General features: G+C 52.5%; 1 protein-coding gene across 6 annotated transcripts in view; it reads right to left on the minus strand.

Moving 5' to 3' along the window:
- Positions 1 to 2,621: 2,621 nt before the first annotated feature.
- ARHGAP26 (Rho GTPase activating protein 26) overlaps positions 2,622 to 21,716 on the minus strand; it is a 190,764-nt gene continuing 171,669 nt past the window's right edge. The window contains exons 21-23 of one of the 6 annotated variants that reach the window (XM_068959243.1): positions 13,350 to 13,460; positions 10,461 to 10,552; positions 2,622 to 5,330 (exon numbers count right to left, since the gene is read on the minus strand). In XM_068959243.1, coding sequence (XP_068815344.1) covers positions 5,242 to 5,330; positions 10,461 to 10,552; positions 13,350 to 13,460 — 292 coding nt within the window. In that variant the 3' untranslated portion in view covers positions 2,622 to 5,241. Of the gene's footprint in view, positions 5,331 to 10,460; positions 10,553 to 13,349; positions 13,461 to 15,503; positions 18,708 to 20,024; positions 20,838 to 21,716 lie in introns of those variants that run through there. The other 5 variants (XR_011143861.1, XR_011143862.1, XM_068959244.1 and 2 more) reach the window with 5 other exon arrangements.

Below are 21,716 nucleotides of genomic sequence, written 5' to 3' on the forward strand. Positions count from 1 at the left end.
CGCCGGGTGCTGGTGTTTCTCCCACAACGCCGGCAGTGCCGGGTGGCTGCGCTCATCCTGCTGCCGAGCATGATAGGGCTGAAAAAGCTCAAAGCTGTTGATCGACATATATCATTGTTGCTGGGGAAATAAATCATAAACCGAGACCCGACTGCGAGCTGGTGGTCTAGCTGGTTGCCGGGCCGAGCCCCGTGTCGCACCGGCGCGGGCGCTGCAGGCACCCGGCCAGCCGACGGCGGCCTTCGCTTAACGGAGAAACCGCCAGGCCGATCGGGTTAGAGACAGCTCGGGCTGGAAGAAGCACACGCAGGTCCCAGGCCTGCGTAATGCTGAACGTTACCAACACAGCAAAATTACCACGCTCTAAAAAGGCGCGTGTGAAACAGCCAGGAAGTGCATCAGGCGATCACAGCCCAGGCAGCTGTGGCAAGCAGGCCTTGTTTTCCCCCCAGCCTGCTGGCTATTAGACGCACGGGAACGTAACCGCGCGCGCCGCGTCTTTGCGCTGCCGTAGCCGGCCGTGTTAACCAGCGCTGCAAAAGCCCCGGGCTCCCCGGCCCGGCGGGGCGCCTGCTCCCCGACGCCGACAGCAAGCGCCAGGCCGCGGTTTGGGGCTGCCCCTTCCCGCGGGTGCGGGCGCCCGCCGGCTCCCGGGCTAGAAGCAGCCTGTTTGCGCAGGAGCTGCTCGAGGGGCAGCGGGAGCGCCTTGCGTTTCCTTCCCGCCGCGTTCGGGAGCGCCGGGGATTTTGCTCGCTGCGCTCGCAGAGCAGGCGCGCGCCGGGGCTGCTTCCCCACCGCTCGGAGCCTGCAGGAGCCGACCGCTGCCGGGATTTCATCGGAAACAAACCAAACAAAAGGGACGAAGCTGGAGCAGCCGTGCGGCGCGCTGCAAACCCCCCGCGCCGAGCCCAGCGGCGCGACGGGGACCCTGCGCCCAGCGGGCTCGCGGGCGGCCCCAGGCCATCGCTGCTGCCCTTCGCTCAGCGCCCGGTGAAGGCAGCGCCCGTCGGGTTGCAGCTATTGAACTGCTCATCGAGGGCAGCCGGCAGCGCAGCCCCTCGGCCCCGCTTCTTCCCGCACAACCCCAGCCCGGCGGCAGCTTTGCCCGGCGCCGGCCCGGCCGGGCTCTTTCCCCCTCCGCTAGTGCGTCAGCGAGTTTTAGAGCACAGGTGCTATTTTTCTAGACACCTTTGTCTGAGGTTTGGAAGCTCGAATAAGCTTCATTAACCGCAGGGAGGATTTATAATAGGTAATAGCTAGGTGCTACCTTGCGAGCAGTCAAACAGTTGTGCTAAATTACAAGCTGCTTTGCCACGCTTGTCTGCAAATAATCAGCTCCTTGCCTGGAGAATGGGATTTTAAATGGCTATTTTTTAAAAAACTTGCTTCTAATCTTTATTTCCCAAAAGCTAAAAATTTGAATTAGCCCAAATGTACAAACTATAATTGCTTTGAGGTTTCTGGTTCATTAGAGTAATTAAAATCCTATGCATTTTCCAAGCAGAACATGTCCCTTCAGCACCAGCTTTTCTTTTCTGCACAGGTAACTCTCCTCAATTATAGGGCAATTTGCCTTAAATCAATGCTGTATTGAACTGGCTGAGATTTAACCCACCGGCGCCGCGCTGCTCGGGCCCCGTTTTGCAGCTCCGCCGGGGGGGTTAGAGACGCCGAGGAGGGGGCGAAGCCGAGCCGGGGCCGCGGCACGGGCGGCGCTTTCTGCAGGGCTTCCTGCCGGCCGCAGCGGCTGCGCGTGCCGGGCATCGCCTGACGCCGTCCCGCGCGGGCTGGGGAAACGGGGTTTGGGGTCTTTCTTTCTTTTTTTGGCACCGCAGCTCTGCAGCCGCCCCAGGTGCCGCTGGGGCCCCGGCGGTCACCGCGCAGCAGCGCCGTCGGCCGGCTCCTCCGGGAGCCCCGTTCCTCCTATCCCGCCCGTCCGGCTTCCTTCCAGCCGTCAGCGAAGCTGCAGTAAGGGCCACGGCGCGTCGAGGGAGGACTCCAGTAGGTCCCAGCACAGTTTCCAAAGCTAGGCGGCAAGCCGAGCGTGGAGCCCGGCGCTGGCGGCGCCGAGCCGGCTGCGAGCGCGTGGCCGTGCCCGCGTCTCTGTGCACACGTGTGTCAGGGCTCGCAGCCCGCAAGGCACCGAAGCGGCTGCCACCAGCCGTAACGCGCTGGGGGCCAGCGAGGCTCAGCAGAGCCCTCCTCGAGACGGGACGGCTGCAAGGGGCATGTTTGCCCGCGTGCCGGGCTGAGCGGGGACCTGAGCGATTCGTGGCCAGCTGCAGAAACTGTTGCTCTCACCAAGAGCCTACTCAGAAAAAAGCAGGTATTACTGCAACCTGTCTTTTCTTTTGATGCCTAAAATGATGAAACACAGCACATATAGGAGAAACTTTACTGAAGAGCAGGCTGGACCCGCCTCGCTTTCCTGTAACTCTGACTGATGGCTTTTACAATAATTACATCAAATGCCAGGTCAAGCTTGATGAAAGAGAAATATTTTCTACCTTTAATTCCTCTTGGAATAAACAACTGTTTACTCCAGTATTACAGCTGCCATAGATGGGAACGTTTAGGAAGCATTTCAGCCAATTCTTCCTTTTTGGAAAGTTTTTAATTAAAAAAAAAAAAAAAAAAACAACGGCACTAGCTCTCCTGCAAGAGCAATAACTTCTATTCATGTTCCGTTTTTCGTTCGTGCAGAAGACATCTTGTAAATAGGTTAGTGGGGTACTTTTCTTCACAGTTATACCCTAGGTAGTACATCACAAAGCTCCTAAGTGACTAGAAAAGGAATTTACTCCATTTTGAGAATAACTTGAGGGCTGAAGAGACAAAGCGACACACTCCACTAAAAAAAGTTTTGTGGGGTAACTACTGGCAACAGCCTCCTAGCGTAGGAGGTTTATGCTGGCAAAAAGTGCTTTTGCTTGTATGGTTTTACCACTTCGAAGCGTGAACTACGCCATATGCCAGGTCATCTGCAGCGCGGCGCTGGCCAAAGTGGAAATACCGCATGCAAGTCCAGGCCAACAAGCGCCACGACACGAGCAAAGCCGAGCGGGCCAGGGCTGGCTAGAGCGCTACTGCAGCAGGGCCAGCCCGCGCGCCGGTGCCGCTGCTGAAAAGGGCATTTAAGTACAAATGTGCAATGGGAAGGAGTTCGCTCACCGCTGCAGACGCAGCCCTTCCAGGATGTGCTTCCGACCGCTCTGCAGTGAGCAGTTGTACGAAGCAGGCTTTCTCTTCAAAGGCCCAAATCCAAGCTTTCGGACCCAGGACCGTGCTGGGACTGGGACTAACCGGGCCAGCCGCGCCGGGGCAGCCGAGCGCGGCAGTCGCGCGTGCAAGCCAGCGGCGCTCTCATCCCAACTGCTCGGCCAGGTTTTCCTCCGTTCCGTCGCGCCTTCCTACGCTCAAAGCGCTGCAGACAGCCAAACGCGAAGACCGCAGCGCGTGGCCGCTCCGCGCGGCTGTTAAGGGCAGCCTATGGCGGCAGAACCGAGCTGAAGCGGCTGTGCGGCAGGGCAGCGGCCGAGGACCCCGCGCCAGCCGGAGGCGGCGCGCCTCGGGGCCGTCTCCCCGCCGGGAAACCGGTCCCAGCCCGGCGTGACGCCGGTCACCATTACAAATCCCAGGATGACCGAGAACCGGGATAGCAGGAAAAAACAATCGACTGTTTCCCCCTTTCTTTCCTGAAACGAACTCCAGGAAGTGTAATGAAATTTCAAGAGGACTGAAATTTTAATTTACCGCGTTGTGGTAAGTGCCGCCGCGGCGGGAGCGGCCAGGCCGGCGCCGGAGCAGCGGGGCGCTCGCGGGCTCGCACGCAAACCTGCTTCTGCAGCCCGGTTTCAAATGTCCTTCACCTCTCTTGTTACAGCTCGTCTAAAAATATCAAACATAGACCTTTCCCTTGTAATATTTTAAGATGCTCTATTTATACATTAATTCTTTCAAAAATAAAGTGACACATACAGCAGTTCAGTCACTCGGAGTCTTTAAAATTGTTACAAAAGCAGAGACATGGGTTCTGCCCAGCAGAGTCCGTCCGCCAGCACGCGGCGTCTTCTGCTGCAAATCATCGCCGGCTCGGCGCGCGACCCGGCGCTGCAGCGGCGCGCGGCGCTTCCCCCCGGGGCCGGCGCGCTCCGGCGGCCTGGGCCTTCCTTTCCTTAACCTGCGCGGGCTACGTGCAAAAACAAATCTTCCACGGGTATGGAAATACTTCAGCTGGTACGACCAGTAGCGCACAGACTTGGCGCGGACAGACACAGGCCAGGCTGCAAGCGCGGAGCCCGCTCAGGCGCCAGGGCGGCGGGCGCAGCTGCCGCAGGGCAGGCGAGCGGCCCGGGCGCGCGGTGCGGCGCGGCGTGGTGCAGCCGGCTCACGCTCCAGCGCCCGTCGGCGAGCGCAGGCACGAGCCGGCAAGGCGGACAAAAGCAGCGGTGTTCATCTGGAGCTGCACGTCGCCCTCCAGGAAGGACGTGCCGGTTGCACAGATCACAGATGTTTGCCCCGCGTAAATCTAAATCAAAAACGAAAAACGAAAAAAAAAAACCCAAAAGCAGAAGAAGTTCGAGAGGTTTGGTCCAAAATGCCCTCGGCTCCGTTGCGCTGACGTGCGTCAGAGGGGCAGGCGGCAGCCGACACCGAGACCGCCCTGCAGAGATCGGTCAGCTTCCCGCTGTCGCTTGGGGAGCCGCGGCTCTGGGACCGCGGCCGGCCGGACGAGGGTCGCGCGGGAAAGCTCAGCGTCGTGCAAACCGCTGCTGCAGAAACAGCCTGCGGCTCGACGTCGGTCGGGAGCCCCTCCAGCTCGGCCGGGCGGCCGCGAGCTGCAGCCGCAGGCGCCTCGCTGCCGCAGGCTCGTCCCGGTGCCGCGGCGGGATGCCGCGTGAGGACCCGGGCCGCCAACTCACGCCGATGCTCTTTACAGCTTGCAAACAGTCGCGCGGGAGTAAGGATGGGAGGGGATGGCGCGCTCGCTGCTGCGGACGGCCTGCGAGCCCGGCCCCGGCGGTTTGGTCGTTACCGCGATGGCTTCAGCAATCCCGCGCCTCTGCTGGAAGCGGTGCACGATGTCCCGCGCCGGCGCCCCGCACGGCCCCCCAAGGCCGGCGGACGTCCAGTCCTCGGGGCGCTGGGAAGGGCAGCGAGCGGCAGGACCTCCGGCGCGCGCCGCAGCAGTCGCCCCGGACGCCGCGTACCGCTCAGCGCCGCCGCTCTCTGCGCCCAAAGCTATAGGAACTCGACGTAGTTCTCGGGGATTAATCCTGTCTTGCCGTTCAGCGTCCCTTCCAGCCAGCCAGGCTCCTGCGACGGGTGAACTTGAGGAAAGAAAGAAAGCGCGTGTTACTGCGACGCCGAGCGGAGCCGACCGCTGCGCCGGGGAGGGGCAGCGCCTCCAGCCCCGGCGCCTGCGGGTCCCCGCTGCCGCCCGCGAGGGAAGCCGGGGCTCTGCCGCCCCGCGGGGCAGGGCGAAGCCCCGGCACGGGGCGCAGGCCCCCTCCCCGCGCCCTGGGGCGGCGCACCGGCCGCCCGCGGCCCTCGGGCCCCGCTTTCCCGCGCTCCGGCCTCGCGCTCCTTCCCGCGCCGGCAGCGCCCTTCTCCCCCGCCTCTGCCGGAGCGGCTCCTCCCCGCCGGCCTTCCTCCCCTTGGGAAGTGAGCGCTTTCGACACGGCGTAAAGTTAAATTCCCATCAGCGGGAACGCAGGGACGACCAGCAGGTTATATAACGCGGTGACGAAACGCGGCCCGCGGGAGCGGGCGGAAGGAAGGAAGGAAGGAAGGGAGGAAGGAAGGAAGGATGGATTATTATGAAGGAGCCCTTGCTGTGTGCGTGCTGATAATGTAGAAGTTACTCTCGGGAGAGGACAAGGCCTTGCCTTTAATTTGTATTGATTTCAAAGAAAGGAAACAAATAATCCGAGCAGTTCAGAAAGTTTGTGTTCTCTTTCTTTCCGTGCCTGCTCATTACTGTAACTCCTCTGTGTTTGCTTTATAAAAGCGTTACGAGATTTCGCACTGAACCGATGGAAGGACAAAGCGAGCTGAGCGGGTGTCCCTGGTGTCGCAGGGCTGAAGTCAGTGGAGTGCTTAGAGTAAAAGCAGGGGCTGAAAACTTCCTCCAGATTTGGGCCAAAACCTGCTTCAAGTTCAAGAAAACGTGGTTATGCCATTGTCTCCTAACCCTGCGCTTCCTGGCTTGGCCTGGGACCAGCCTCAGAAAGAAAATACGTTAGCAAACGCTCCCCCGAAGGAAAGCAAACGCTGCAGTCGTATTTCTGCAAACCGGAGGTGTGCATTTCTGCACAGTTCTCACGGGATCCTGCGTTACTCTACCCCTTGCTTTTCTTAATTCAACCAACTATCGGAAAGTCACTGATTTCACAGGAACGAGGCTCATGCCCGCGCAGGCAGGCAAGCGTGCCTCGCGCTCCCCGCCAAAAACGATAGCAAGTCAGTATTTCAGAGCTATCCAAATTTCCGCTGATTCTCTACAGGCCCCTTTCAGCTACGTGTTTTCTGGTTTCAGCTGCAAAAGTGAAGTGAGTCATCGCCACTCCTATTCCAACTCTGGGCCCTACCTTTTCCCCTCGGCGCTCTCCTCGCTGCACATCCTTTGCAAAATTTCTGATCTATGCACAGGCAGGCGTGCCAACGCCGTCTCTTCCCCTAAGTCTCCAATGCAGCCTGAATCTCCGTCCCCAGGCAGGACACCTGCGTGTCCCCAGGACAGCCCGGCCAGCCCTCGCACCGGTCCCTGGTGAGGTCCGTGCTGGGAGCCAGGCGGCAGATCCTCCTCCTCCTCCTTAGCCTGACGCCTAAGCCTGCAGCAAGCTAAAGCACAGCTTTGAAATGTGTTAAAAAATTAATATTTAAATACAAGTTTGACTGCAGTTCTTCGTTAAGCAGTCTCAAGCACCCTGCAGCACCCAGAAAGAACAGCGCCGATGGTGCAGGGTCTACGTCACCCCCGAAAGCAGAGCAGCCGGTTGCTACGAGGTGGGAAGGGAGCTGCGGAGCCCTGGCCACGCAGAGGCTCCGGAGACCTGGAGGTGACCGTACCGCACTCTGCCTCTCGCAGGCAGTCCTGCGGCAGCTACCACGGCTCCAGCAGAATCGCACCAAAAACAAATGTTCAAAAACTAAGCGTTTTCGAGTCAATGGCAAACACAGGCGTTCTGCTTATCAAAGCAGCAGAACAGCAGGCAATGGAGGAGCAGCTCTTTGGGTGTCTCTGGATCCTTCCTCTCTTACTACAGCCCCGTTTATATTGCAGAACAGCAACTTTCTATGGTTTACACCAAGCCCTTTTCCCAGCCTTACACGCCTCTCACTCTCAGGTCTTACGGCTTTTGTATCGCAGAGGTGAAAGTCGTCAGCTCAGAGGAAACATGCAGTCGATAGGAGACTCAGGAGAAGAAATCTCCACCACAGATAGCAGTGAAACAACCCACAGATAGCGCTGATTTGCCACTTTTGCCCACGCCGCGAACGCAGCACAGCCACCTCCAGCCTGCCACTAGGAAAGTCCCCACAGGAAAACGTATTTAAAAGCCATGTGGTTACCTCCCTTTGGGCAGGGGTACAGGCTTCCCAGTGCCCCTGCCAGGGGATGGGGGCAATCAAGAGAGAAGACACTGTAATTGGTGTGTGTGTCTGCGTAATAGTTTTTAGCCTTCTGGTCTCAGCAAATGGGCTGGGAAAGTGCTTTAACCGAAAGTCACATGAGTTCCAGCTACGGCTTTTCCCTTAAAAAAAAATTACTTACGTCCCAAAGACAGCCATTTATTCCTGTCTAGATATTGTCAGATAAAGCAGAGTGCACTGAGAAAACATTGAGAAGAAACTTATTCTCTATTATAAAATTAGAATACAAATACAACACAACTTACATTTTCAGTGTAAAAACTTCAGTATCTGACAACAGTGGTTAAAATGGGGATTCACTGCTTCAAAATATGGAGCTTTCCATTTCTTGGGAGGTTGCTAGTTAAAGCGCATGTGACCACTGCTTCCTGCCCGGTGAGTCTCACTGTCACCTGCTGCAGGTGGGTCCAGGGACCCTCAGCCTCCCGCCCCGTCACCCGAGGGCACACAGCTACCAACTGCAAGAGACAGCTGGAAAGCTGGTTGAGATTTCATGTTTCATATAATTTAAAGAGAATGATGCTATGAAATATAAAATGCACATTCTTGAAATGTGATGCTATTCACTGCCTATACGTCCCTCAGCATGGTTTACAGCACCCCAAATTCCCAGTCCAATTTAGATGCGACTCTGCCATGTAAAACCTCAGAGAAGCTTAAAGTCAAACAAAAATCTGTCTTTCTTCTAAAGATTTTCAAGACACATTTTCTTAGACTGGGTTTTATAAAACCCCTCCACCATAATAGTATTTCTGCCACACAGTGTCATTTCTAACTCGCTTCCCCCAGCTAACGGGAGCCTCTGGTACACTGTTAAGTGATTAGGACATACTGTATATTTTTTTCCTTTGAATAATCCATAGATTTTTGTCCAGCAAACACAATGCATTCAATTCAAACTTGTTCCCCTACTGCTGTTCTAAATTCCCACAGGTTTTCCACGGGGAGATTATGTTTATTTATAAGATATCTATGGAGCTGCTTAGGAAAAGTGTTCTCCTTAATTCACATGTATTAATTCTCTTCTCCTTTCTGCTATATTCATCCTAGAGTAAAAACACTGTATGCGGTAGCTGTTTCCCAAATGACAATACTTAACATACAAAAGCCAAAACTACTTGGAAAGCAGTAAAAAGTCTTTTCTTTACATTGGGATTATATCTAAACCAGAGCTGCTTAATTCCACTGGGCACAGTCCCTTCCTCTTGATGCAGGAAACAGAAGGTCTATGTTCATTAATATCATCTCCAAAAAACTGACTAAACAGAGTCCACCTATTCCAAGTCTCAATCTCCACAGGAAAAAAAGCACACACTACTTTTCCATCTCCTGCATGATGCATTATGGCCATTGCATAGAACACTTCTGGTGCTGATACTTGGAAACTAATCCTTCTTACCTAGAAACTGCTGAAGAATATTTCTTTATACTGTAAATGCTGTTGTCAGTCAACTGCTCACTAGTTTTGGTTTTGCACTTAAATTATGGGTCCATATCCATAGAAGGGATGTGGTGCAGTTAGGAGGCCCTGGAGCTGCCACCGAGACCGGGTGCCTGAACACCCCCCAGGCAGCTTGTCCTGGTGCAGTCCCAACGGACACAGCTGTGAGTACCTCCATGCACTGGCAGGATGGTTTGCTAGGGCATACACGGCATATCACATATCACTTTGGCTAAAAAACTGGGACATGGGTATTGCAAGATCTAGAATAACTTCCAGTAACCAGCTGCAACATCTGGCAGCCACTGGAAAAGAAAACAGCTTGGCTGCTGAAGGTCAGCACTGATTTCAGACCAGAGCATTAGCCTGGTTTCCATCGGCTTAGCATGGCACAAAAGTGACACTGTGCCCCACAAAACATTTCGCTTGTTTTTCTACCTTGGACCACAGCACACACCTCATGTTTCGCAGCGTAGCCTGGCGAGCCTCTGCCCCTCTTTCACGTAAGCCTGAACTGTCTTTACCAAACTGCTGCATCACAGCGATCATCTGCCTGGATGCATTTGGTCCAACAGAAGCAGCCACCCATGCACACCCTCACCTCGCGACGCAGTGAATACCCTCTGCCCTGAAGACGCGCAGCCACTTTCACATGCTAAAAAACCCCACTCTCATCAGCCACGGGGCCAGAGACTTGGCACCGCGTACGCAGCAGGGGAACGAGCAGGACACGGGGTTCAGCTCGCCCGCGCTGCGGACAACAAAGCTGACGGCACCTACGCTCCACTCTGGGGCAGAAAGGAGGAACCCCCAGCGCACACTTCATCCCATCTATTTGACACATCTTTCTTGGGACGAACTCACAGCCTTGAAAAACCCATCTTCCCGCTGATCCCAAATGAGGGCTGGGTGACCACAGTTTCTGCATGGCTACCAAAAGTGAGGCAAGCCACATCCCAAGCTTAATGCTTGCGTTTGAAGTAATTTCTGCTTTTTTTCTTTCGGGGAGTGGGGGGCGGGGGTTAGCGGTGGGAGTGGGACTGATAGGCATTAAACATAAGAGTGAAAGGAAACCCCAAGAATTTAGAGCCCGAATCATTCCCTGGGTCACAGGTGGAATAAGAGTAATTTGTAAGACTAGGGGATAAATATAAAACAAAGGATATTCAAGTGTCATTCTGCGTAGCTTTATTTGTATTACTGTTAATGCTGTATCTGTGATTTCCCACGTGTATGTGCAATAAAACGAGCCATACTGAATACCGATGTGGAATAAGAGTGTCCAGTTTAAAACAAAGGGCAAGCGGAGCCCGAGACAGCCCTGCGAGCCGGCGCCGCGACGCGCAGGGCTCCAGCGACTCACCGTTGTCGAACACGGTGCCGGCCGTGAAGGAGAGCTCCGAGTCGTGCTCTGCTTTACACGCGTACAAAGCTCTGGCTTTCCGCAACGGTGAGCTGTAAAAACACAGAATTTGTCGGCAAAAAAGACATGTTATTTTTATACCGCAGCGCTCGCTCCCCGCTCGCCCGGTGGCATGTACTGGCGAGGGGTCCGGGGGACCCTGGCCGGGGGGAGGCAGGAGAAGGCCCTCGGGCGAAGCTGGAGGCTCGCAGCGGTCGTGGCTGCCGCCGGAGCCGCGTTGCGAGCCCAGCCGCGACGCTCAGGGTCCCCAGCGCGCCGAGCAGCACCGAGGCAGGAGTCGCTAGGAGAGCTTCCACGTGCTAAACAGGAGAATGAAATCAGGGTGAGCTGGAAATGTTTTGTGAGTCACTGAAGTGAAATAACTAACTAACTGCCCGGCTCTGAACGAGGGCGGCAGCAGGTGCCGTTAGCAACCGGCGCTGCAAAGCCGTCCAGGTAATTGCCAAAAGCCATCACTCTTGGAGAGCTCATTTTCCAGCTGCAACCACAAGAAGCATTTCAGGAGGAAGAATTAGCACTTGGGGAAGGGTATTTCACAACCGAAAAATAAATAAGCCCGTGAAGAATTTGTTGCCCTTCTTTAGAGACTGTACCTGAAGACAAAAAAGATTTAACAACCATTAGATTTTACTGGAAAAGAGCCTGTGTGCCCCCGCCGAGCAGTGCAGTGAACGAGAGCAAAGACCCCGAAAGGAAGGCAAATCACTGACGGAAGCAGGGAGAGAAGGATGGGAGCCAGGACACCTCGGCCAGGCAGCACGTCCGTGCCCGCGCAGAGCCGTGCCCCCGGCAGCGCGGGAGCCGCCGGCCCGTCCTCCTCTGCTCTGCGGTCCAACACGACCGGCGGCAAATGGAGACGACAGGGTGGGCAGCGGCCAAGCAAACACCAGCGACCGTTCAGACTTGTCCAAGCACTTGGCCTTCAGTCCAACAGCCACTGCCAAGGCTGCATCCAACTCTTCAACTACAGCAGGTTCAAGAAAAGTAACAAAAATGCCCCAAAGAATTGCTGGAATGATAAACCAGGTGTAACCATCTTTCAGTTCAGTGGCTTCACAAACTTTTGTCTTTCCAAAGGACTTGAAATTATCCTAAATTTTCTCAAACTGAGCCCAGGATAATCTGCAAGCTTTCACCTGGTGGGGAAAGTGGTTCATATTCATAGCGAAACCACAAACCAGGAAAGTCAGGAAAGGGTTTGGTTTCACCGTGAACAGAGCTCCAAGGTTTAGGTTTTTCCTGTCTAAATTCCAATTGTCTGCTGTGGGAATTGGCAAAATATTAAAAAAAACGCCCTGAGAGGGTTAATGCTTTTCCTGTTGACGGGCGATTCCTTCGCTAGCGGGAGCCACTCCCCACGCACAACTTTTGTGGAGACTGTCAAACAGAAAACAAAAAGTATTTTCTGGCTCACCACCTTGAACTATTCAAGCCGTCGCTTCCCTCACAGCAAGTAAACTCCACAGCACGGTTTCCTCCAGGCCTGCAGCCTCCGTCGGCGTCCTCCACGCGGCTGGCGGCAGGCTGCTGCCACCAGGGCTGAGACGCTCTGGCCGCGCCGAAGCCCTGCTGGGGTTTCAGGGTCTAACACGCTTGGATCCCAGCGAGCGCTCATTTTAAATTTCTGCCTCCGAGGATGGCAGTGGGCCAGAAGAGCACTCGGAGGAGCGCTACCCAGGTGCTCCTGTGCAGCTTCGGGGATGACGAGTCTCTCTCCCTCGGAGCAGGAAGGCCGCTCGGGTGATATTACACTGTTGTCAGCCGCTGCAGGCTGAGAGCAAACCCAATTAACAACCCTGAGCAACAGGCAGATGTTTTGGAGGTGATACGCGTATGGCTGCAGGTGCGCGGGGGCCTGCAACGCACAAACAGGTTCGGTATCCTGCTACCTCCCTGCTCCCGAAGGTGCCGAGGTCCCACCATCCTGCCGGCACCCCTGAGCATCACCTCCATCCAGCTCAGAGCCAGAGCCATTCCCAGCCACCAGCGCCCAAAGCAACAGGACACCCCGCCGCACAGCCCAGCGGCGTTCAGTGTGTTGCACCAAAAGCGAAGGAGGACGCTGGTGGCAGCGGGACGCTCCTGGGGCTGGGTGCCGGAGGAAACAGCAGGCTGCAACCCGGGGCTCCGGCGGGGGACGGGGGACGCTAGCCCTGCCCGGAGGCATTACAGCGCTCGGCCCCCCGGAGTGCCGCATCGCAGTACTGCAGGGCTGGTGGGAAACCCTCCAGGCGCGTGTCTGGGACCTCAGGGAACAATTTACTCCACGGAGGTGCCTCGGTACCTGGGACACGGACCAGCACAGACAAATGGCACACAACTGCATAATGTTATTTGCGCTCCTCAGACGGCAGGTAAGAGAAAGGAAGCGGCCAGAGAACAAGGTACCACAATATTTTACAAACGTTTGTGCTTCTCTGCAGCGTCTGGGAAGACAGTACGCTTCTTACCTGTAGCAGAGATGAGTAAAGTGAGCTGCAGGGAGCTTAAATGACTGGGCAAAACCCACAGAAACCACAAGCAAGTTCATTCACTGCAAACGTGACCCGAGCGTGCTGACTCCTGCCTGCCTGACCACTGCAGGCCTGCAGAGCTGCCGGCGCAGGGCGGGCGCCCGGCAGCCGCGCGGCGCGCCACGAGGCCGTCGCCAGTGACCTCCTTGCGGTCAGGAGATGCTGGATAGTCTCCTCTCTTGCTGCATGCACATAGCTGCATCAGGGGAATTTGAGCAGGATGCAAAGGGAAAAGGAAAGTGAAGGGGGGAAAATCAAGTAAATTGAACGGCAAATAGCAAAAGCAACGCAAAGCAAAGCAAATTCTGCCACAGACCTGATGGGGGATGAGTCGCTGGACGTAGAGGAGGTGGGCATAGGGCTTGATGGCGCGGAGAACATGGGCCAGGACGGTGAGAGGGGTGACGTTGGGCTTGGACTCTGAGGGCTGCAAGACATAACCAGATAACTTATCAACATGCAACCACAGCAACAAACACGGCTGAGAGACATGCAGACGACAGCCGACGATAGCGAGCGCCTTGGGAAGGCTCAGAGCATGAGACACGGCTGCAAAACCAAGTGCCAAGACCTTGGGGAACGCTGCAAGGCCGGATCTGCGTTTCTCTGGAGAACAAGAGCTGGATCATGCAATTAACCCCTGCTCCATTGCCCCCTCGCTGGCGAGCCAGATACCTCGAAAACTGTAAAAGTGTACAATACTGTGCCACATGCCAGCTTACGGGGCTGTTTCACTGTGCACAGCCGTGTTGTCTCCCCAGCAACTTACCTGCTTTGTGTCATTTCCCCCCCCTTTTTGGCAGAAAGGGCTGATCATATTTCTGGGCATCAACGATGCCTGCGAGCAGCCTTCCTGGCCCTTTTTATGTCAGCCGCCGTGGCGGCTGCATGCCAAGGCTGTTCTCCTGCCCCGGGGCCCGAGCACAATTCCCTGTTTACATTTTGGACCGAACGGGTCGGGCCGTAGCCACCAGGAGCCCTTGGCCCGCTGCCACCGCTCCGCGGCCACCTTGCAGGGCCGATCCCCGAGCAGCAGCCCTCGGGGACCTACTGCCGGGAGGGCAGGTCCTTGCCCAGGGGTGGGCGCCTGCCCTCGCATCGTCAACAGTTTAAGGGCAGCGTATTTGCTCAAAACATAACAACAGTAGTGACAGAAGCATCGACGCAGCGGCTGCCCGTGCAGCCGGGGGGCTGTTACTCCCGGTCCGCAGCCCAACCCGACTGCTCTGCGTCTGTCAAACACACCAACGGCCCCGGCATCGGGGGCTCTGCGGGGACCCCGGCGGGAGCCCGCGGGCTACACGTCCTGGAAATGGCTCACGTCGAGGTAATCGATTCCTCAGTATCCCTGCAGTGCTTATAAAATTGCAGTACTATAAAATTTTAATTGATCTTTTTTATGCTTTAAATTGAAGAACTCTTTCCCCTCCTCCACGCTGCTCTGGACTCTATTCTTTCTGTACGTTACTGCTGCCAATTAAAGCTGACTCAAGTTACAGACCTAGTAAATGCACGCAGAAGTCGAGTGAGAAGTGCTTGCTTCCTTCAAAACCGTTATATTTAGGTTATTTTCAGGTTTACTGAAAAGCAATTATTATACTAAAATACTAATCTGAGTCTCATTCATCTTCTATTGTTCCCATATTTATCAACTCATCTGTACTGCCTATCTAATTTAGACTGTAAACTCTGTCTCGGATAAAACACCAAAAAAAAACTCTCAACACTCAGCCCTCACCAATAAATACTAGAGGTTGATGGCAGCACCATGGTTTCATGCCTTCGTCCCCAGAAAGGGATGGGGCGTTTGGGTCCGCTGGCGGGTGCCGAGGCAGGGGACAAGGGCACAGCACCCCATGGTACAAGCCTGGAGCCCAAACACATGCTGGAGGGAGGGAAAGGCTAAATCGGCTATTAACAGGGTGCCAGAGAGCACCCAGGTCATCTTCTCCCTCCTCGCCGCGGGATCTGGTGAGGTTGCGGGGCTGCTCCTTGAAAGCACCAAAATAACCTCAAAAGCTGGGCCTGGTTGGGGAAAGGGTGGTCCATTTGCTAGGAGGGGCACCCTCCACCATCCTCAGCCCCAGCCTGTACATGCAATTCGCTCCAAATACCAGTCTGGGCTTATCAAGACTTTGTCTCGATGTGTCCATCTCAGGTTTCCTTACGTTATCATGGGGCAGCAGGCAGGGATGCGTTTCTTCAGCACTCAAGGAGAAGCCCTCTGAAAAGCATGGCGTTAGTGGCCAACTCAGGGGAAAAAAAAATCCAAACCCTAAACCAAAGAAGGATGAAGTCACCCCCATCCCGAAACAAGCAGCACGGGTGGGTGGCGGCCCAGTGCGCAGAGCTGGAGGACACGGCCATGGGGTGCCTTGGCCGGGTGCAGGGACCCACACAGGCCCGCCGGGGCATGGCTCGCCACCCGGAGGGCAACAGCAGCTCTCGGATGGCCCATGTTGACAAGTACCTCTTAAACCTTTAAGAGAAAGATAAAGTCTCTGTAAGAAGGGCAACGCTTTAGGCCACAATCATTCAAGGACCGTTCCAGCTCACAACAGGAGAAGCTCCTTGGTCCAGCACCCGGGTTCTGTTTCTGAAGCCCAGATTGAAATATTTTGTTAAATTAACAGAGAAGAGAATATAACAAACATTTTTTTTCCCATTTCAAGCTCCATTTAAAACCCCAACCTCCCAACCTCTATTGTTTTAAAAAAAAGAACCGATCCCCCCCGCAAAATCCAGGAGGGTCTCCACAAAATATTTACGGTCAATTTTGAATTTTGTGGTGTGATTGTAATTCTCTTTCTTTCAGTTTGAGTTATAATTTAGTAGCTTAAAACTGGAATGGCACCTTCACAGGCCAGCTTCCACCAGGGGACCAGGTTTCAGCCTGCTCAGTTCGTGTGTGTGTGTGTGTGTGTGTGTGTGTGTGTGTGTGTGTGTTTAATACGCTGACGTTTTTCCATGTCCGTCTCAGCCTCGACCGAAAAAGGGGGCTTCCAACAATGACAGGACCTTGCTAACAAGGCTGTGACTCACATCAATATTTCCTGCATGCCCTTTCTGGCGCTCTCTGAACAAAGCTGAAAGCCAGCTCTATTTTGCATTCTCTGATTGTGACAATTCAATATTGAAAGAATAAAGTCTGTGGATTGCGTCCAATTTCTAGGGAGAAAGTGTCCGTGTCATAAATATCATCAGTACAACTGGCACCTAGAGGACATTAAAGAAGGTTAAATTTTTGGCCGGAACTGCTTTAAAGTCCATATCCATTTAAGGGCAAACTCCTGGCTTCTTTATTCTTTGGAGAAGTCGTGTCATCGAATTCAACAGACACTAACAACCTCCCCCTTACAAGGAAGGGCAATACCTTTATTACTTGAGAGCGTACATGCACATAGGAATGAAGTACACAGTGCAGCCGAACTTTCACAGGAGGGCTGTAAAACAGGGAATGGTCAAAGACAGACTTAACAGAAACCCTCAAAACGTTCACCTAACACGTTATCAGCATTTAGAAACAATCTGCTTGTATTTTTCTATCAAAATTGTCCGTCTTTTTAAAAATGACTAAATAAGACACATTATTTTGACTGTAACAAGTCTATTAGACATTTGTACTTACCATGTCTTAAATCTATTTCCAATTTTAAACAGAGGGAGGTGCTACAAAGAGCACCCAGTTATCCCCAATCACAGAAATTAACCCTGGAAACACCAGTTCTTGCTGCTGCTTTTTCTTTCTAGCAGGTATAGTTGTCTGGCTCTCCCGTGATGATATCCTGCCTTCCCTTAACACAGCAAGCTATATAGCATATATGGCATGTAATTTTGTTTTATTTTATCTGTGTATAAGCATGCTTCTGCCCTCTAATGGAGAGAGTACGTTAGACCCATTTGAGTATTTGGAGAGTGCTCTCCTCTGGATAAAAGAACCTCCAACATTTCATTATTAGTATCGCAAGAGGCGCTGCTATTTTGGAAGCCCAAACCCTTCAGCTCCAATACCCGTATGTGACATTTCCTGATTCTGCACAGCTAAACAGCTCTGGAACACGACAGCAAGCTCCGGGAGGGCTACACGCTTGCACGGCAAGTGAAGGGGGAAGGTGTACAGCAGCAGAGCTGCTGCGTGTGCCCATAGTCTTACCACGGCCACTCGGCACTCGTGTGGACTCCTCCATCCGACCACCTCCATCCATCAGCTCTTCACGAAGGTGCCCATTACCTGCTGCAGCCTCTGTGCCCACCTGGATTGCCTACAGCCAAGGACAGCCACATCCAGAAACAGCCCTCTCAGCCTCCAGCTCCCTGCTTGAACTAAGTGCCTTCTACTGAACAGCCTGCAGGGCAGAACGAGCCCTACGACAGCCAAGATACCTTGGCCATCAGTTCATCTTCTGGCTAGCCACAAACCCTGAGCGGCTGTGGCTAAGGGACTGTGAAGGCCCTGAGCTGGGGCAGGACAAAGCGCTCATCGCTCTTCCAAAGAGGAGCGTTGCCCAGAGTCAGAAGGTGCCAGGGAGCAGGGTGGTGAGCTGGCGACTGAAATAACTCTGGGCTTGTTCCCTGCAAGTGGCCACCAATGCCTCTGGCCCCTCCTTTGGCCTTGCAGCTCGGGCACTCGGTGCCCCACTGGGGACACCCCAGAGGTGAACCCACAGGGCAAGAGTGTCCATGCAGCAATGCCAACGCCTCCTGCGCGGACTCCCAGCACGCCTAACTTCAAAATTTAAAAAATCATCCAACTGTACAATGCACTGGGATTAGAAATCCCCAATGCACTTTTTGAGATGAAATCATTTTAAAAGAACGCAACTCTCGCTAATCATAAAGTCAGTTCTGTCATCACTACATTAACTGCTTCGTTTGCTGCGCTAATTACAGTGTATAATACAATCAATATGATTCGCAGATAATTATTCTGCGATGTTGCCTAGTAAAAAAGCCTTAAGAGCAAGAAGTCAGTACTCGGATTAGCCTTTATCTAAGAAGCTATAAACAATTTGGAGGAGGATTCCGGTGTCTTTGGATCCTGAATGGCACAGAAGACACTCTCAGTGCCTACCAAAAAAGCTGACAGAAATATTAATTAATGACAGCATGCAATTTTTCAGCAGTAAGATCATCCTTTTTCAATCAAGTTACTCACAGAAGAGATGAATTTGGTCCTATGATGACCGAGCTACTTTTGCTCCCTGTTGCAGTGCTTCTGCAAGTCTCTCCAGCAAATTTCCTCAAGAAGAACAAAGGGACTTTCCAGGATCCTGCCTGAGCTGGCCCTCCCCAGCACCTACAAACAGCGCGGCTACGAGGCATGCTAAGGGTTTATTGCTCTTCAGGGTAATACATGCACTTATTTTCAAAGATATTACTTGAATATCATCCTACTGAGCTACGCAATTGCAAGGCCTAAGCCTTCCCTTGTCTCATTAGAGAAGAAAATGCACTTGAGTATATAGACTATTCTGAGATCTCATTGCATTTGGAAAACAGTTGTCTTCTAGGATCCAATTTCCTTTCTCTTTCCCAAGGAAATAGCAGAGGTGGTGGCGGGCTTTTTGGAAATAGTGGCTGCTGCCTGCCTTCAGTTCTGTCTGCAGAAAGCAAATGTCATCTGGACCTTTATTTTTCTTCTTCTTATTCTTGAGGACTTTGCGAGGGGCTCTTCCTGTTGGGTGCATAGTGGGAAACAAAACAGAAAAAAAATAAAAATGCTAAGAACCAAAAATATCAAAAGCAGGAAACAAAGAAGTGGCTAAAATTAGAGTCTTCACACGAGGATATTAACTTTTCACGACTAGAAGCAGGGGAGGGAACGCCGTGAGTCAGTAGCCCAGAACATCCCGGTGCTTTAGCCTTTCCTTCTCGTTCACTCTGCGCCCCTTTTACTTGAACCAACTTCCAAAAACGCCAACAGCGGCAGGGACCTGCAACCCAGGAAGTCAAAGACGAGGCAAAAAAGGGCGCTGGAAATGGCACTGGAATGGAGGATGTGGCATCTTAGCACTCAGCTCGCATTGGCTTCAGCACTCCTAGGTGCCCCTTTGAAAATCGAACTGTACAAGCAAACACATATATTTAGAGATGAGTGAAACTAAATCCTCCTCCTTGCTTCTCGTGACTACTGTACATCTTATCTTTCCCACCTGATGCTCAGTTTGCAGCCTGAATATGTCAAAGAAACAATTCCTATTTCCAGACTCTTCTCCAGTTGCAGTATCTAAAACTCACTTTCCTAACCCCTTCTCATAACCTGTCTCTTTCTTTTCTTCCTCTTTCTCTGCTGTCTGTCCATCCAGACTTGTGTCTGGCATTTTCTTTACACAGCTCAAGTCCTCAAGCCATTTACTGGTCTAAAAAATTATTCTCAGCAGGATTTCTAGACAATTTTTGCTGCTTTGCTCTTTTGGCTTAGAGGACACAAGTTCCACTAAAAAAAGCTTTTCAACTCATTATTTATTTTCGCCTAACTCGGGACTTACACCATTACTTCCAGCACACAACATCTAACATCGATGAATGGGCAGAGTCTACCAATGAGTTGAAGCCCTTTAATGAAATCACCTCGAGAATAAGTACAATATTCCCATCCTGACATTATCAATACCTGACTGAATCAAAATAAATTAACAACAACCCCTCCTCCCCCGGTTTTACTTCTATTCTCTTCCTATAAAACAAAGCTCCCAAATGTAAGGTTTCTCTCAAAACTAACCAGAAAAAACATCACAATATCATTTAATGCCGGGACACTAAACCTATGCTAACCCAGGACCAAGACTGCAGGTCACCAACGGCCATAGCGATGTTGCCTAAATGAAATGGGACTCAGCCTTGAGCAGAGACGCTCGGGAAGCCTGTTCATGCAATGCCGCATCCTAGCAAAGCACAGACTGCATTTTGGATGGGCTCTAGCAAGCACTTTTCCAGACTCTGGCTGCATTCCAGGTTAGCGATGGCACCACACACGATCCCTATACGTTACCGTTAGCTCACAGGGCTTCGGGCTGGCAGCATTTCTCCTCTCTTTGATACTTTAAATGGAAGCAAAACAATGCTAAAGGTCTCTCCAGTGTTATTCTCCCAGGGGTTATCTTGCTGTATCATCATTGAGGTGGAAAATAATGCCACATTTAGGGAGATTAGCAGCCGAAATACACTGTGGTCAACATCACTTGACCAAACAGGTCCATAAAAGTTCAATTTCTTCAGCGTGGACTTTCCCACGTCTCCATTTATTAGTTCCTATGTCTCCAGAAGCACAGCTTATATGATCTTCTTTTCAATAATATGGACACGTCCCTCTTCATAATCTTCAAGATACCCAGCACATCTTTGATTTCTCCTCTTATTTTTCTGCTTGGCTTATTTGCCATTATATAGAAATATTTCTCTGCTTTGGCAATTTCATAAACCCTCTAAAAGTTTTTCCATGTGAAAAAGAGGGAGACTGGGAAGAGTTCTGACTTCAGGAAGGAAAGCTGGAGTTTTGTTGTCCCACTTAACAGATACTTCCATTTCCAAATATAGAGTGATTACGTTCAGCGTTTCAAATGGATGCAATCGTGCTGTTGGTTTGGTATAGCCTTCTGGCAGGAAGCTTAGAGAATGGTGTTAATGCTGGAGAAAGGTTGAGTGAATAAGCAAAGGATGAGAAATGGCTGCGTTTTCAGCATGGCTAAGCACTAGGAGGCACTGAGGAAAGAAAGCTGGCTGCAATGGGATGTATTTCAGTGTGACTTGCAGACAGAGGTCTTCCACAGTGGGTGGGATCCAGGCGATGGAAGCATCATGCCATCTTAACATGGAATAGCATTTCATTAGTGGTTGCACAATTCATTTACAACAACGAACTCTGTAGCATTCCTAGCAAGTTACCAACCCATCAGTCACTACTCTTACAAACAGATCCTTAGCCAACAGATGACCCCACACATGGAAGCTCCCAGTGAATAAAAACAGGAGGAGTGTGGCAGGAGACTTTCATCTCCGCTAGAGCAGCATAGGGACATCGGCATGGTACTCTGGAGACAGCACCTGAGATGGAAACGGGAGGAAGAGCATGGGGCAAGGAAGACAGAAAACAGAGGAAATCACAGATCTGTGGCTAGCTCGCCCCTGGTCCTTCGTGGCACCTAGCCCTGGTCTGCTTTGCTCCACTGTTTGCTCTGAGGTTGTATTTTCTGCTCCATAAATAACTGCCTTCACTGCTTTCTCTCTGCCCAAAACACTCTCAGCAAACTAAAAATCAAGCTGGTAGATTTTATGTTGAACCAAGTGCTTTCAAAACATATTAAAGTTCTTAATTATTAATAGAAAAGTTGTAATATGCCAGTAGGAAGCCAAACTGCAGTTTAAGAGGGAAGTGTTGGTAAATCAGGAGCCAGCAGCTTAGTCACATCTTTTTGACCAAGCTGCTTTCTCCAATACATGAGGTAATTCTGCAAGTCTAGATGCATTAGTCACCAACAAATTGTATTCACTATTAAAGAAAACGCTGCAGTCCTCCAGAAATCTCCTGTTCTTCTTGCGGCATTCAATCCACCACCATCATATTTCCCCCAGAAAAGAAAGCTCTCCCACCTGCCATCCCAGCAACCATAAGGGATTCCTGCAGAGTGAAGGGAATTAAAGTCCCGTGGGATCCACACCCCCGGCTCAGCATGGGGGGAGTTTT

The sequence above is a fragment of the Struthio camelus genome, chromosome 13, assembly GCF_040807025.1.
Source record: "Struthio camelus isolate bStrCam1 chromosome 13, bStrCam1.hap1, whole genome shotgun sequence".
NCBI classification, from domain to species: Eukaryota; Metazoa; Chordata; class Aves; order Struthioniformes; family Struthionidae; genus Struthio; species Struthio camelus.